Source organism: Euprymna scolopes, chromosome 6 (genome assembly GCF_053919585.1).
Source record: "Euprymna scolopes isolate OS-2025 chromosome 6, ASM5391958v1, whole genome shotgun sequence".
NCBI classification, from domain to species: Eukaryota; Metazoa; Mollusca; class Cephalopoda; order Sepiida; family Sepiolidae; genus Euprymna; species Euprymna scolopes.
The window spans coordinates 139,585,603-139,602,687 of record NC_136487.1 but is presented as its reverse complement, the minus strand read 5'-3'; the positions used below and the strand labels follow the sequence as shown (position 1 = coordinate 139,602,687).

At 32.5% G+C, this 17,085-nt stretch overlaps 1 protein-coding gene across 1 annotated transcript in view; it reads right to left on the bottom strand.

Annotated features, from left to right (window-relative positions):
* Window positions 1–1,345: 1,345 nt before the first annotated feature.
* LOC145278332 (monocarboxylate transporter 9-like) overlaps window positions 1,346–17,085 on the bottom strand; it is a 50,989-nt gene continuing 35,249 nt past the window's right edge. The window contains exons 7-8 of the mRNA XM_080130624.1: window positions 3,967–4,092; window positions 1,346–2,606 (exon numbers count right to left, since the gene is read on the bottom strand). Of these exons, the coding sequence (XP_079986750.1) occupies window positions 2,479–2,606; window positions 3,967–4,092 (254 nt within the window). The 3' untranslated portion in view covers window positions 1,346–2,478. The remainder of the gene's footprint in view (window positions 2,607–3,966; window positions 4,093–17,085) is intronic.

The window sequence follows — 17,085 nt, the reverse complement described above, 5'->3', positions numbered from 1 at the left end:
TTTTTAAGTAAAGGGAGGAGTCAAAATGTGTATACACTTTGAGCGTCGGCATTCATTTTGCGACCACGTGTGGTTAATTTAAATTAAATTTCAATCACATGGTTACATTATCAAGGTTTGTATTACTGTACACATAGATTCGAAAAAGTTGTTAAAAAACAAATATATAACAAATAAATGTTATCAAAGGCAAGATAAGTTACTTTTCTACCTAACTGGATATATTTTTCGTGTTTTTATTCAATGTAACATGTTTATTCAGCTCGAAAACCATACAGTGTTTACCGATGTATTGGAAGATTCAAGATGGAGTCTGATTCTCTCTTTAACACGGTAAGTTTGGGAAAAGATGTTATAAATAAAAAACCGGATAAAATACTGTTAAAAACTCGCTCAATACATGTTACTGTGACATAGGTTGACATATATTCGGCGGGTTTTTAATAGTATTTTGTATAGTTTTTTATTTATAACACCTTTTTCCAAACTTACGGTGTTAAAGAGTGTGTGAGACGCCATCTTGAATTTTCGAATACATCGGTAAACACTGTATGTTTTTCGAGCTGAATAAATATGTTACATTGAATAAAAACACGAAAATATATCAAGTTTGGCAGAAAAGTAACTTATCTTGCCTTTGATAACATTTATTTGTTATATATTTGTTTTTTAACAACTTTTTCGAATCTATGTGTACAGTAATACAAACCCAAACTTCGGAGGTTGGAATCCCCCCTACCTAAAATGTACTTGGAAAAATCGATTTTATAGTGAGATTTAAGAATGGTTAGTCGAAAAAAGGTGAAAAACAAAACAAATAATCAATAATGATTGTTACCAAAGGCAATAAATGCTACTTTTTTTTTTGCTTACATTGAATATCTTCAAGCGCTTTTCTTTATTTTTTAATAATCTAATGCGGGTGTGTGGGTGCCAAATACCTCATGATTTTCTAGAATTTCCCGCTAGATTGTAAACGAAATCTCCAGATATAGCAGGAAAACCGCTAAATTGTAACACTGGTCACGTGACAGGAAGCGGTAATAAATATTTGTCCCTAAATAAAAAAATGGCCTCTCGGTACAAAGAAATCCACCTTTTTATCATAGAAAAATTAAGTATAATGTTATAATTAAAAAGAAATATATAAAAACACACATGGATATAGTAAACATATTATACCAAAACGTGGAAGCCATCCGTCCAGTGGTTTTTTAGACAATTAATTCCGAACGAACCAACATTTACATATATATATATATATATATATATATATATATATATATATATATATATATATATATATATATACAGATCTATTTATCTATCTATCTATCTATCTATGTAGGTTTCTTTGTGAGGAAATGGTCTTCTAACAGTTTAGATAGTGATTCAAAGAAGCACATTATTGTTGGTTGTACAACGTCTGCATATTAAAAAAAAAAGTTGTTTTTTTTTTTTAGTAGTTGAGTTTGGACGAAGGAAGAAGATTTACCTCTGTCTGTTTTTATGAGGACAGAGGATTTGGAGTGTCCGTTAATTCCAGTGTGTGTATTGATGTTTCCACATTTGTGATCCACGGAATTTCAAATGAATTATCCTTGATAGATGGTGCAGTTATTTCCTGTGTCTTTTTTGTGTATGCAAAAAAAAAAAAAAAAAAGATATGCAAAGAAAATAGTTATTTGCTGGGGAAGGTCTTCGATGAAGACAAGTCGAGGCATTGGGTGAAAAATAAGGTCGTGATTAGAAAAGTCAAAAAACTGATGAGAAATAGACCAAAAGTGCTGAGTAGGGGTGGGGTTTAGAGGTTGTGCTAGAAGTCAGCGAAGAAGGGAGGCGATGGACGTAAAAGTTTAGTTCTGCTTTAGTTAGGGTAGGGGGATATATTGAGACTTTAAGGCCATTTTTGATGAGGATGGGTGTCTTTTGTAATAGCCGTGATATTTTTTAACTTGATTAAGAATATCTCCGATTTGAGTGTGCTAGAGACATTCTTAATTATTGTGTAAGTTTAACTCCTATGTGGGGGGAATACCTAGATGATATTTTCCTGTGTGTTAATGGCAGGGGGTATGGGGGGTAATGTAAATTTAAATTTTGGCTTTAAATGGAGGAGAAAAAGATTAGATTATAAAGGTAACCCAAAGGTCGTATTGGGGATAGATTTAAGGAGTTATGTTGAGTATATAATGGGGATTTATAAGGAAGTTACGTTAGTTATGCATATTAAGAAGGGTAAGAATAAATTTGTTTCCGGATGGGTTCAATCCGACAGGGTGGGGGGAATGATGTGTTTTGGTATGGTCTGATAGTGCAATAGGTTATATACGTATTTTCTATCTAAAGAATGAGCATTGTTAAGAGAGAATTACGGGGTTATTTTCCGGGTGTTGGGTGCTAGTGTTACATGATAACCACTATATAACACTAGGCTTCGAATGTATTTAAATTTTCTTTTGTGCCTGCAACTTTTCGTTAGTTGTAAAATTTCCCTTTCTTTTGTGCATATACGAGTCCAAATGATAAGATGATTCCCACAGAAACAAATGCTGCATCCAGACTGAAGACGAACGCAAACGAGCGTGTCCTGTCGTATACGATTCCTGAAATGAACGAAATCAATTAGATTTTTCATGAAATAATTAAATATGATAATTAGTTTCCTATCAATGTAATATGTTTACCTCCATTAACATTGAGTATTAGACAATGATGTAAAATACTTTACGCCGAAAAATAGAGGTGAGTAATATATACAAAAAATAACTGTTACCAAATGCAAGAAAAATGCTTATCTACTTTTCTGCATAGTTTTAATCCTCTGAAAGTGTTCGAAAATGTCCTTTTTGATTTCAATACAAGATTCTTATGAAATCCGTTTTTAAGGCGGTTAAAGTATATCATGAATGATCTATGTGTGTGACTGTCACTGTTTCATCCTTTAAGAAACAGTAAAAAAGACAGAGTGCATCATGTACCCTAAGTCCTACTGGCAACCTCCCCTCACACTCAGAGCATGTAATTGTGTCAGATTATTTTTACTATCTTCTAATTCTAAAATTTGTGAACACAATTTTTAATTACTAGTGTTTTGCTAAGTAAAAATGACGATAACATACTCGGAGATAATAAAACTTACACTCAATTTTCACCTCTTACAGTTATGCAGGTTGGAAAAATAAATTGATTTGTGTTTGCTGAAATGTGTTGTATATGTGTTTCTTTTCGTGCCAACGGTTGTTAATTATATTACATTTTTATTGATTAATGATTTTTACTGAAATCTTGATCCATTATTATATAAAAAGATCTATGTGTGTCTGTGTGTGAGTTCGTTCCCTATGGATTCGAAAACATCTTAGCCAATTTTTATGAAAAATCACACAAAGGTACTTTATATGCATGACAGTGTTCTAATGGTATTAATTTGAATAAACAATGGTGCTTAAACCACTTTGAAATTATTAACACAATTTCATTATTTATTATAATACTTACGCCATTTTACCATCAAATTTTAAAAAGTTGGTTTTTAAATGAAAAATATCAACAAATTAAAACAATTGTAATTTAAATTTGAAAAAAAAAAATAACTCAAATGAGAAACCGGAAGTTTCATTACTCTAGTTAACGGATAACCGTAATACAACTCCAGTTTATGTAACACATGGATTTTGTCAGCTATCAAAGTAGTCGAATGACTGTTCCTGGAAGGAAAGAGTAAAGAAAATCCGAGAAGCATTCTGTACTTGACTGATTCGCTGGTTAAGTTCCGATTTAGGAATATTGGAAAACGTAGAGTCATTCAGTAGATTCATTACTCTCAGATCCAATCCGAAATATATGGGAAGGTGGTAACACAAAAGCCTATAAATTGACAAAAGTAAGCAATCGATTGGTTATTGGTCCCGTAGACAAATTATTGCATAAAAGATTATATCAGATATGATTTTTATTACATACCAGTGATAAGTGGATAGACAGTATATCCAATTCCAATCATTGACGACAAGATGCTGTAACCTGCGGACATTTTCTCAACCCCCAAAACTGTAGCGACCATTACAATACGAAGTGCTGTTCCACAACCTGTAATATATAAATGTAAACAAACAGATTAGTTAAACTACATTCTTCATAATCATTTATTAAGCTGAACCGTCAAGATTAAAGCTTAAATTTCCACCAACTTGTTTATAACTGGTGAATTTTGTGGAGAGATGTTTGCTTTGTTTGTGCTAAAATCGATAGCAAATGACTATAAGATTAACAAATAAAAAACAACTTATAAACAAAGAAAGAAAAAGTAAAATAAAATATGGCTATGACTGGAACGTTTAATGCTGAACGGATATTAAAAATATCTACGTAGCTTCCTTGGGTTTCTCAACGGTCCTCATAGTCAATTTGCGGTCATTTTGTTGAGGGCCAGAAATAAACATATGAGGAGAATTGAGTAAACAAATATCATTAAGATACGCAGTATAAAAACAAAGAAATTAGCAGCAAGACAGTTCGATCCAATCGTCAGAGTTGACTGTAATATTGACTTTCTCTAAGAGTATTACCTACAACGATTTATAGCTAGGAAAATCATGTGGACATGGGTAAATTACCGTAACATATTCCTTCGAAATAATAAGTAGGTGTTTGGAAAAACTCCATCTCCATGTATGCACTTAAATCTATTCGTGGGTGAGAGTATATCTACTTAAATAAATAGAATATTGACTTCCTCTAAGAGTAGTACCTGTAATGAAGACATATGGATAGATGCACAGGACGTAGTTCAAGTTCGAGAATCAGATGAAGAAGTGGAGAGATAGTTAGGAGTAAATTTATAAGATAGAGAAACAGATAAAATAATAGAGATAGGGTAATAAATAAATAGGTAGGTAGATATGTAGATCGATAGATAAAGTTTGAGGGTGTATATCGATGCATGTAGAGACGGATGACTAATTTACCAAACAATAGAAATATAGGCAGTTTCTTTGTGACAACGATAGACTGATATATAGATATTTTGATAAACACAAGGATAGATAGGTTATATAAATACAGAATTCTCTCTCTCTCTCTCTCTCTCTCTATATATATATATATATATATATATATATATACATATATATATATATGTATGCATTTGTATATATACGTATGTGTTTCTGTATGTGTGTAGTTGTATACAGTTAATTGTGGGTATGTAAATTTATGTATATATATACACATATGTATATATTGTATATATGTGTATGTATGTATGCGTATATATATGTATATATATATATGTGTGTGTATGTGTGTGTGTGTAGGTAACATTTTCGACGTCATGCTATTGTTTTTGTTTTGTCCTTATATTTACTAGCAAGACGAATTCCAGTGGAATTTTAATTTAAACTTAATAAATGAAAAATAAAAATATAAAATAGAGTGATTTGTTTTCCTAGTTAAACGTTTTAGCTTAACGTTAGGGGGTGACTTTTACGTTCGAAATTTCTTCTCTATGTCAGCCGACGTGTATTTTCTGTGCCACTTTCCATACCTTCCTACTTGTATACTTGTTCCTTTATTTTCTACGTCATTTCAACCTTGTTTCTCTGTATTCATTTCCCCCCTCTATCTATAATGTATCCATCTTTCTATTTCTAATTTTTCTCTTTAAACTTCTTTATCCCCCCTTTTATAACCTCTACATCATTCTACTCTCTTCCCCCTTTCCTTTCTTTTGTCCCTTTTCTAAATGAATACAAAAACAGATGCAAATTTAATCTATTATGTCAGTCACCAACTCTTCTCATTTGATAAAATACTTGCAGGTTGAAATAAATTTATAATGAGATTTGTGTTGTGTTTTCTATCTTAACTTTATATATTATGACCACAAAAGTACGTTCAAAAATTAAAAAAATACACCGAATGAAAAGACAAGCAAACCAATACTTGGAACTCAAAGAAAGCGGACGCTCGCCGGTAGTCGAGTGGAAAATTGTAAGACAAGAAAACACATGTAGAGACCTAGACGATCCATGTAGATTATGCCTTCATGAGAAATTTGCTATCCTATACTTTAAAGAACCCCAACAGCTATTAAACTGTAGGAGAGAAATAGCAAACAATTGTGTACACAGGATAAACTTTACTCAAGGATAGCGATAAAAAATAATTATCAAATTAACAATAACAACAGAAAATAAATAAATAAAATAAACATATATATATATATATATATATATATATATATATATATATATATATATATATATATATATATATATATATATACTAGCCGATTTACCCGAGCTTTGCTGCGGATATATTTTATTTACACAATAGTAATTTGCATTTTTTAATATTCATTAAATTATAGGTTCTAAACCAAAACTTCTGGGTAACCAACATTTCTTGTTTTTCTTTGATTGGCTAATATGTTGAGGTATTTTAGAGTTCCTGTTCTCGAAACTGCTAGATAAAACATGCCATGACTGAAACATGGGGGTCTCAGATCAATTCCAATAACTTTGAATGTTTGCCCTTGGCTCTTATTGATACTCATGGCAAAGTATGGCCTCACTGGAAACTGTAGACTACGAAAATCAAAAAAGCAACTCGCTATCACTTGGCATTAGTGGAATTCTTGGAATAAGAACAGTTTCACCTTTATAAGGCTGTAATCATTGCTTTAATCAAATTGTCATGCAATCTAGTTATAATACATCTTGTTTCATTTGTTATTTTTGGTGGATCTAATGATCTCAAAATCATGATTGAACAACCAACTTAAACTTTTAGAAGATGGGAAGTCATTCCAGAAAGCTCAATTGATTCCAGAACTCTGTTGGATATTTAACAGTATCATCCTCATCTACAGTATTGTCAATAGATTTGTAAAGTTTTTCCTGGCCTGGAAAATCAGCCATTAGCCAATTATTTAACTTGTTGACATTCGAATTTAGAGGAGAAACAATTGCTCGCTCAGCAATCCAATCCGGATGTTTTCCATTCAAATTTGTCATATAAGCCCTTATAATTGTTGTTAGGTTATTTACAAAGATATTTCTCCAAAGGTCAGATTCTTTTAAATTTGCATTAATACTGTTTGCCCTTGTTTCATTTTTTACAACAGGCAAAATTTGACGGAAGTCCCACGATAATAAAGTTAGAATAACGCCCATTGGCTTTTTGACACCTGTTCCAGCAATGTTCGACCAATTGCTTCAAAAACAGTTTTATGAGCCATTGGAGCTTCATCAACAATTATTACTTTCGTGTCTCATATTACTTTGCCTATATTAGAGTTCCGAGTAAGAGAGAATGCAAGCCCATTCATTCTATATGTATTCAATAGCACTTTGAAAGTGCTGTGCACAGTACGCCCTCATTCTAAGAGCGTTGTCGCAATCCCAATTGATGCAGTTGCTAGCGCAATGTTTTTCTCTAACCTAATTTTTGCCCAAATTAAATTTTGTAGAAAAGTATTCCCTGTTCCTCCAGGTTTATCAAGGAACATAATGTTTTCATGATCTGCTCTTTCACTATTCACCATCTCAAAAATGCTGCATAAGCATTTCTTTGATCCTCTGTTAAGTTTGGATATTGGTCGTTTACCTTAGATGCCAGCTCCTCCTGATTGTAATTTATCTCACGTCTGTACTCACAACAAGGCTGCTCATTATCAATATGGGCTGGTGTTTGCAAGCCATATGCTGTCAAGGCAAGTCCTCCCATCATGAGGACTTTGTTTTCTAAATAGCACAAAGCTTGATTGAAAATCAAATCCGGGACTGACGCATCTGGATCATTGATACACCTTCGATGTTGTTTTAAATAATCATCTGACAATGCTTCTTTGAAGGTTTCCCAAAGCTGTGATGGATTTCTTGGTGAACATGCCGTCAGGATGATTGCAAATAGGCACCTCATGTTTTCAGTTGACTGCGAAATCTTTGCTTCTTCCATGGCTAATTGTAAATGGTCATCATTCTCCAAAAGCCCTCTGGCAAGGCAAGCTTCTCTGAATGTCGAGCATATATTGCCATCAACAATTTTTAGATCTTGAAATGAAGTGGGTCCTTTCACTTCATTCAGTAGAATTCGCAAAAAATAACACTCTCCAGCTCTTAGGTCAATTGTGTAAATCATAACAATGGCCTGCGTTTTTGAAACCATGCCATACTCATTAACGACATCTATCAAAATGCCCCTCTTGCGACGATTCCATGTCTTTGTATTTTTATTGCAAATATAATATTGTGGCAATTCAGCATGCTTCAATGTCTTTGCAAAGTCATATCTTTGCAGAGTTGGAAAAAAACCTGTCAAAGTTGTATGAGGTGGAGGCCAAAGTGCAGCCTGTAATGCATTTTCCTCATTAAATAGGACTCTTTGCCAATTTTAAAAGTGAACTGCCAAACCAACCACTGGTGGAAAATGTTCATGTGTAGGATGCCCAAGAATTCGCTATGCTGCTTCTGATGATGACACGTCTCATATTTTGATATTGGCTGTGATTCGTGATGATTGGCTTGTTCATCATTTTGTAACTGAAAAACAGCTTGATCTGATTCCTCGGATATATATTTGATGCAATACTTGATTTAATTAATTGATGAACAAATTTTAACATTAATATGACAGTTGAATTACCGCAATAAATATGGATTGTAAGACACTACCCATTGATTGGTGATTTCTTGCTCAACTCGGCGTTCATTTTGCCCCATTTTTATCATGTCAATCTGAACTATATTGATAACTAAAGAAACTGTTTATCATGTAGATTAATACTACAAGCGAATTGATATTCCAATGCAAACATAATGGGAAATGCAAATATAACAACTTTGAAATCACTTAACTTCCTTTGCATCTTATCTACTGCCTAATAACTAGTCCCACATAGGCCCTATACCTTATTTATCTTACAATTATTCAATTTTGAATAATGTACTGACCCTTAATTTGCTTTCTTCTCAGTAACATGATAAACAGTTTCTTTAGTTATCAATGAGACTGTATCATGCTACTTCATTTAGTCTCTATAATTATATTACAAATGAATATCTATCTATCTATCATAACGAATTACTCAAGATTATGAAAACACCCACTTTGCTCTAACAACATAGCCGTTTTAAATCCATCATTAGACTACTATATCAGATATCATAATTAACATATTGCCATTATTTTTATTATTATTGCTATCAATATTATTATTATTGGCTCACAAGGAGCTTTCACACATGTCATCAAAGATCCGTACTTAAAAAAAAACACCATGTGGTATTCCCTCGAAGCTGAGTGACAACAAGTCTCTCCAGATTTCCAGTACTCTCCACCTCTTTCGATAATATTTGCAAATGGATTTGAGTTATCGCAACAGCTGCTTACGATTGATTTATCGCTGGTAGCGACCATTGATCTCTACTAGAATTTGAGTGGCAATAAGCTTCCACAATGTCCCAGTTCTCTTCGCACTTGTCCAGCGGAGATCTAGTCAGCAGACTCTCCTCGCTCTTGGCCTTTCCCGACTATTTGGCATCTCTCTTTGGGGGGGGATTATGGGACAATGGAAGGAGATGGGTGAGGGAATAGAGAATTTGTAGATATTCAGCTTCAATGTTCGTGGTTCCATGTAACCCTTCTTTATGTTCTGCTTATGCCATAGTTTGTCTGACCCGTGCATATGGCTCATGTGTATTAATCTTCGCATTCAAGGGGTTTCCTTAATATTTCAGCTGTTTTCATTATCGTTATTCGTTGTATCTTCGCAGCCATTCTTCTGATTCAAATTTCTCTCGTTCTTTTTTCAAAGTTTTTCGGAATTATTTATAGTGCTCCTACTATTCTAGATATTTTTATTTTTTTCATCATCCATACCCCTCTCAGCTCTCTGGCTAGCTCTGTGTATTTTCTCCGTTTCTCTTTTTCTTTGATATTCACCCTGTTGTCAGCTGAGACAACAAAGTCTACGATTTGACAGGACTTTTTTTTCTTGTTAATTATTACGACATTCATTTTTTTTTTCTTGGATGGGTTTATCCATTTGTATGTCCATATTCCATAAGATTGTGTGATTCTTGTTTTCAAGTATTGTTGTCGGCTTATGCTTGTACCACCTGTCTGTGCGTTCGAGATGCATTTGTTTGCATAATTCCCATTGTACTGCCCTCCCGACTTAGTCGTGGTCGTTCTTATATTCCTGTTGGGCCAGTTTGCTGCATTCACTTACTATATGGTTTATCGTTTCGTCTCTTTTTTCACAGCGTCTGCATTTGCTGTTTACTTGTGTTTTGTCGATCTTTGCTTTGATGTGGTTGGTTCTTATCGAGTTTTCTTATTCTGCAGTTATTAGAGATTCAATTTCTCGGTGTACTTGTCCTTTTCACATCTATAGCCAGGTGTTCTCGTTATTCTTATCTTTTGTCATTCTGATGAATCTTCAGAATAGTTGCTTCTCTTCCCATTTTTCTTTTCTCGTTATATCCTTTGCCTCTGTTTTCTATTTTGTCGATTTTTTTCAATGTCTCTTGCTGACATAATTATCATTTCATTATTTTGCATTATGTATTTTTCTAATTCTTTTCTTATATCATTCACACAGTCTTCTATACACTCCAGCTCTCTCCCCCATGTTTTTTTCATGTAGAGTCTATCAACATCGTCATGTGGGTGTATGGTCGTGAGTGCATTCTGTATGGTCATGAGTTTCCTGGTCTTCTGATCGAGCTGTTCCAGTTCTTCTTTAGTCCACTATATGAACGGTTTAGAGTACCTTACTAGTGATACTGACCATGTGTTTATACCTTTTATTAGATTTCAGCTATATGATTTAGTTTCTACGAGTTTTCTTGTTCTCCTGAGGTATTCCTTTTCAATTCTCTCTTTCATTTCTGCTGCTTTGATGATGTCTGATTCCAGAATTCCCAAGTATTTATAGGCGTCTTGTTTTCCTAGTGCCCGCATCTCCGTTTCTGTCTTCTGTCGTTTCCAGGTTTTTCTTTTCTTATAACTAGTAGTGCGCACTTTTCCATTCCAAACTCCATTCGGATATCCTGGCTTAATATCTTGATAGCGTTTATTAGTGTCTCTAGTTCCTTTTTGGGACTTGCAATAAAGTTTCAAAACATCAAAATATATCAGGTGGTTCATTTTTTCCTCTGTTTTAGAGAACTTTTATCCGGCTTGTCACTTTCTGAGTATATTGTTCAGGGCCATCATGGTTATGATTAATAGTAATGGTGATAGTGAATATCTTTGGAAGATACCTCATATGTTGAGTTCTGTTATGTGTTATCTATCAGCTGTCAGTTCCAGTCTCTATGTTGTCATTGCATTTTTAATCACGTTGATAATATTATTTGGTATTTTATACATTTTAAAGCATTCTATTATCCATGCTTGGAGGATCTTGTCATATGCTTTTTTGTAATCGATCCATGCCATGACTTAATTCCTTCTCCTTCTTTTAGGATCTTTTGATCTATATATAGCAGATCTTATGTTCCACTTTTTCCTTTTTTGGCATCCTCTCTGTTCCTCGGGGAGAAGCTCACAATTATTCAGAGAATGGTAAAATTGTTCCCTCAGTTGTGCTGTTAGTGAGTAAGCGCGTGATAGGCCTATAGCTGCTGAGGATGGTTTCTTTCTGTGTCCTTCTGTATCAGTGTGGTCTGCCTTTTGTCATCCAATCTGGCACGTCTGTTTCATGTATACATCTTCTCGTGTAATGTTGGGAAATTTTTAACCAGTATGCATGTATCTCATCGTGCCCTGCTGTTCTCCAATTTGCCATTTTCCCATAGTTTTGTTTAGGGTTTCCTTGCTGATTCCATTCACTATTCCTTTTTCGATTTGTTGTAATTCTTCTGTCATGTCTTTCAGCCATTCGGCATTTCTATTGTGATCCCGTCGTTCTTCCCATATCTTACTCCATTCTATCGAGTTTGGTTGTTCTGTTTTTGTTTTTCCTCCATTCACATTTTAGTAGAATTGGCTTTCATTGTTTTCAAATGTTCTGTTTTGTTTGCAATGTTCAGATATGTATCTATGTCGCCTCAATCTTCCTTCTTTTGCTTCTAATTTTTGGTTCAGTTCTTCATGTTTCTTGTTTAGCCTCTCCCTGCTAGTCACATTTCAAATTTTCCCTCTTCTCCAAATCGATTTCTTCCTGTTTATCGTTTTGGCTTCTTTTTTATGTTTGTTGATTTGGGTTTCTAGTCTCATTCCCCATCCAGGCTTTGTTGATCATCTTTTCCCCGGCTGTTTTTTTCTGATTGGAAATTCATACTTACCCTCTTGTCGCCTGCGTAAATTAAATTGTTTAAGTCTGGGATTATTATTATTATTATTATTATTATTATTATTATTATTATTATTATTATTATTGTCATTTTCACTATAATTGTCATGACTGACAGTGTTAGTAGAATCATTGACACAAATAGTACCCTAATTTATCTCGCGATTATTATTATCAAGATTGGTATGTTTCATCCAATGATCGCTATTTTATCTTCGTTATTAAAATAGTCAACTGGAATTATAATCATAACAGTTATTACATTTAATTTTCATTTCAGTATCATTAGAATAATTATTCTCATAATTTATTATAATTGGCAGAATTGCCTTTAAAATTTAATTAATCTGTAGTTCAAATAATCCATTGCTACGTGTAGAAAACATTTTTTAAGTATTAGCTTCGTTCAAAAGTATCGATTTTATTACATTGTGAATAGTACTATTTCTATATTATCCTAAAATTCTTGAATTTGATACTTCGTGTTTATTCGCATTTCCTCGACGACAAATATAATCTCATTCTTTAACAGTTTTTAGATTATTAACTTCGACCATATAGGATTGAATTATCCCCAAATATTACCGTTGTCTATTGAGACTGTCTGAAACTCTGAAAATAAATATATACTTCCTTCTCTTCTTGATATCTACGAATGACTATAATACACCTTTGAATTGCCGATTCCGGTTTGTGTTCTTCCCTCCTTTTTCTTCCTGTTTCTTTATTCATCTTGACAAACATTCCGCAAATATTACTTTGCATTCTATGACCGCCATCGTATAATGCAGTTTCATTAAATGCTAAAACTAGCAACTTTACCTCTACCATTTATATAATTTGTTAACTTAATTCTTTCCTCTAAAGAGAAGAATTTTGCATTCTTTTAAACTCTGTGGAATAGGGATATATTAACCGTCTTTATTTAATGAAGGTATTTTGTCGAAAAATAATTTTACATGTAAATTTCGGTTTATAGTTTTCATTATTATATTAAGCTCTACTTTCTTCTGTCGTCGTATCGAGCTTTTTTATTTGGATGTCTAGCAAACTTCTCTTATTCACTACATGATTGAATATATCTATAATATAAAGCTGAACGTCTGTGTGTGTGTCTGGTCACGAATATGCTCCTATATGGTTGACTATTATAGAAAACTGACCACATATAATGATAGAAAATGTATCGAGACATACGAATGGGTATGTTTTATCTGGCATAATGGTGATTCATTTAAATTGTGGGGTAGTCCACAAAGTATGGAAATAAAAAATTTAAAAATTAAAAAAAAACGTTTACAAGTGTTTTTTTTTTATATAGATGTACATAATAATACTTTGATAAGTATGTTTTAACTTAAATAGGGATGATATAATAAAATTGTGGTGTCTGCGTTCGCGCCTGATCTTCATAGAATGGAAATAGGCACACACTTTAATAAAGACTTTTTCATATCTATCTGCGTAGGTATACTTTGATAATTATGTTTCAGCTTAAAGAAATATGGTATAATAAAATTATGGGGTGTTCGTTCGCACCTGACCTCCATAGAATGGAAATATGTCACAAAGTCTAACAAGGGTTTTTAATATAGATCCACAGAATATTGTGATAAGTGTTTCAGTGTGAACAGGTATGGTATAATAAATTATGGGGGTTATCTATTTTATTTTTACTTTCATCATATTTTGCTTTGGTTTTGATGCACTCAAATTCGAAGCTATCTCTTTACAACCCTTCCTTTTCATAACCTATCATACTTTCGTAAATCTGAGTCCGTTCTCTGTAGGCTGTTTTTGAACCCAGTCAACGACGGGTACTTTTGCTAGTATATATATAGAGTCATCAACATACAGTACTAATTCGCTGTTTCACAGCTCATCAGTGAGGCCAGACAGGCAACTACCTCAAGCCAGGATTTTAACCCGACTGCCTGTACGACTGTCAAGGCTCCTTACCATTACGCTAATCGGCAACTGCTGTGCGAGTCCTGAATTAACAATGTTTTGACATATATTTGATATATATATATATATATATATATATATATATATATATATATATATATATATATATATATATATACTGTGAAAGCAAAATCAAGACTTCAAAAAAGGTGTTGATGGCAACAAAAAGTGTATTTCGTTTTACGTTACAATTGTTTCCATGTCCAGTCGACAATTTCAAACATTATATGGTTTGAAAATTTTCAAAAACCAGCATTTCGTCAGATTTTATGAATAAAAATACTTTTGACAATAGAGCATTTTTGAAGAGAAAGAAAAAAAAAGAAAAAAAAAGGAAAAACTCCCTTGACGGGAAAAGGATGTGAGAAATATTTACCTTTGCGGTAGCTACGGAAAAGTTCATTTAAATATTAATATATCACCTAATTTTCGTATCCTCATTTAAGAGCAGAGTCATTAGAAGTCTCCACAGAAAACCCTAAGCCATTTAAATTTTTTTAATAGATATCCCATTCGTTGAGTTCCTAAATTAGATCTCGCTTTTTCTTTATTTCCCAATAATAATTTTTTTTTATAAGAAGAATTTTTTCATTTTTATTTCTATATGTATAGTATGGCCGTAACAACCTAGCAATAACGTTACGGTTAATTTTAGTTTCGTATTAGTGGCAAGTAATGTTTACAGATTCTCGTTGTTTTAGTACTTAGTATTTAAGACCATTTTAGGTTCAAAGTTTAATTGAATATGACAATAAATAAAAAGTCTGTATTATATATATATATATATATATATATATATATATATATATATATATATATATATAAATCCTTGTACATTTCAAGTAAAATATTCTAATCTATTTATTATTATTTAATGTTTTAAAATTCATTGTCATTCTACTTGAATACGGTTTCATATCGTTACTAAAGATAATTATGAAGGGAGATAATCCAATTATTTTGTTAATTGCTACTAGTTAATTTTGTTTGAAACGGGGTCGATTTTTTTTCCCATAACAGCTAAACGGAGATAATTCAGGTCGTTTGATGGTTTCGGTCTATTGATTACTAGAAGGCGTCTATGATTTAATAATTAATTTAATCAGACAGATCCAGGACGTGCTACGATGGCTTATTTGTTAACAAATTAAGGATATAAATTATGTTTTTAATCTTAAAAAATTGGTTTTTACCATGGGTTTAACCCACATCTGTTATTAATCACTTATGCTGCTCATGTCTTATAATTCGTGTGTTGTATTCTTGGGTATCTAAATAAAATAGTATATACCCTCTAATTATTATTCTGACAGCAAAACCACCCAATAGCTACAATGAGAAGATGTCTACACCTGCATTTATGGGTAAAAAAATTAGAACAAGGAGTAAAGTAAGTGAATAAGTAAATCAATAAGGATTCTACCAACTTAAGATGTCAGATGACAACATCAATTAAATTAATTTTCAGTCCCCAAATTGCTAATTTAATTTTTAATATTACCTAGTTTATTGTTAAATTGTTTTATTGATTTGAAGAGGGTATCACCTATTTCACCATTAATAGAAAAACTGAATAGAAAAATGCTCACCGTTATGGAAAAAATTCTATTCTTAGATTAATTTTATACTTTATTTATATTTTTTACCCGGTTTAGAATAATAGAAACTATATTCGCATGTTAGATTTGGATCCTTCATTTAGATTATAACATTTCTAGCTATTTAACTCTACATTAAAATTTAATCCTAGCATCCGATGATCCTTATTGTTGTAAAAAGTTATAACTCAGTTACATTTAAGGCGTGATAGTAGAAATCTATTCCCGTGAAGACATCCCTGTATGGCATCTAGTCTTTTATTAAAAATTTCCTCTTTGGAATTCACTATGTAGAAGGCTTCCAATAAACATAAATTGCATCTTTTTGATTTCCCGGGGCTGTACTTCCTCCCCCTGTCCCCTACTGACCATTTTAATTCAAAATCTTCATTATTTCTGTTAAGTTCCCTGACCCAATCACCTAATGCAGTTGTATTCCTCTTTTTGTTTTTATTTTTAATGCTGATTCTTGTACCCACCCTCTGCTATCATTTACGCCATCCCTATTAGTTTCTATCTTAGGTTCCTTTTTAAAGGATACTACGTGGTTTCTATATCTGTCCTTAAACACTGTTCACGTAGCTCCCAGATACATCTTCTAAGGTTTTTATCTCGCATTTATACACTATTTCCGAGGTTGGTCATTTCCCACCAAACGGACAATTCCCAGGTATTCTGCAATTACATTTTCTGCTTAGAATACTTTCATTTGATGCTAGTTCGTTATTGTTCCTTATTTTGCTGATTTTTCTATTGTTGGAGCTGATTATAGTGTTAGTAAAGTTTCTGGACGTTTCTATTTATTATTTTGCTTAATTTATTAATTGGGGGAAGTTTTGGTCTATTATTCTATAGAATTCCTTAGGTATATTATTTTTTATATGCTCGCTGAATAATATACCTAAGGGATTCTATAGAATAATAGACCAGAACATGGAAACAATTGTAACGTAAAACGAAATACACTTTTTGTTGTCATCAACACCTTTTTTGAAGTTTTTATTTTGCTTTCACAGTATATTAATGCTCAATTATGAAATATTATAATTTTGTAGCTTACTGCTTAAGTTGGCTTAAAACTCAGTGGTATATGAAAATTTACTGCATTACACGAACTCAATATATTACACACAAGTCTATATATATATATATATATATATATATATATATAATATATTATAAATAAAATAAATATATTATCGTAACCGTTAG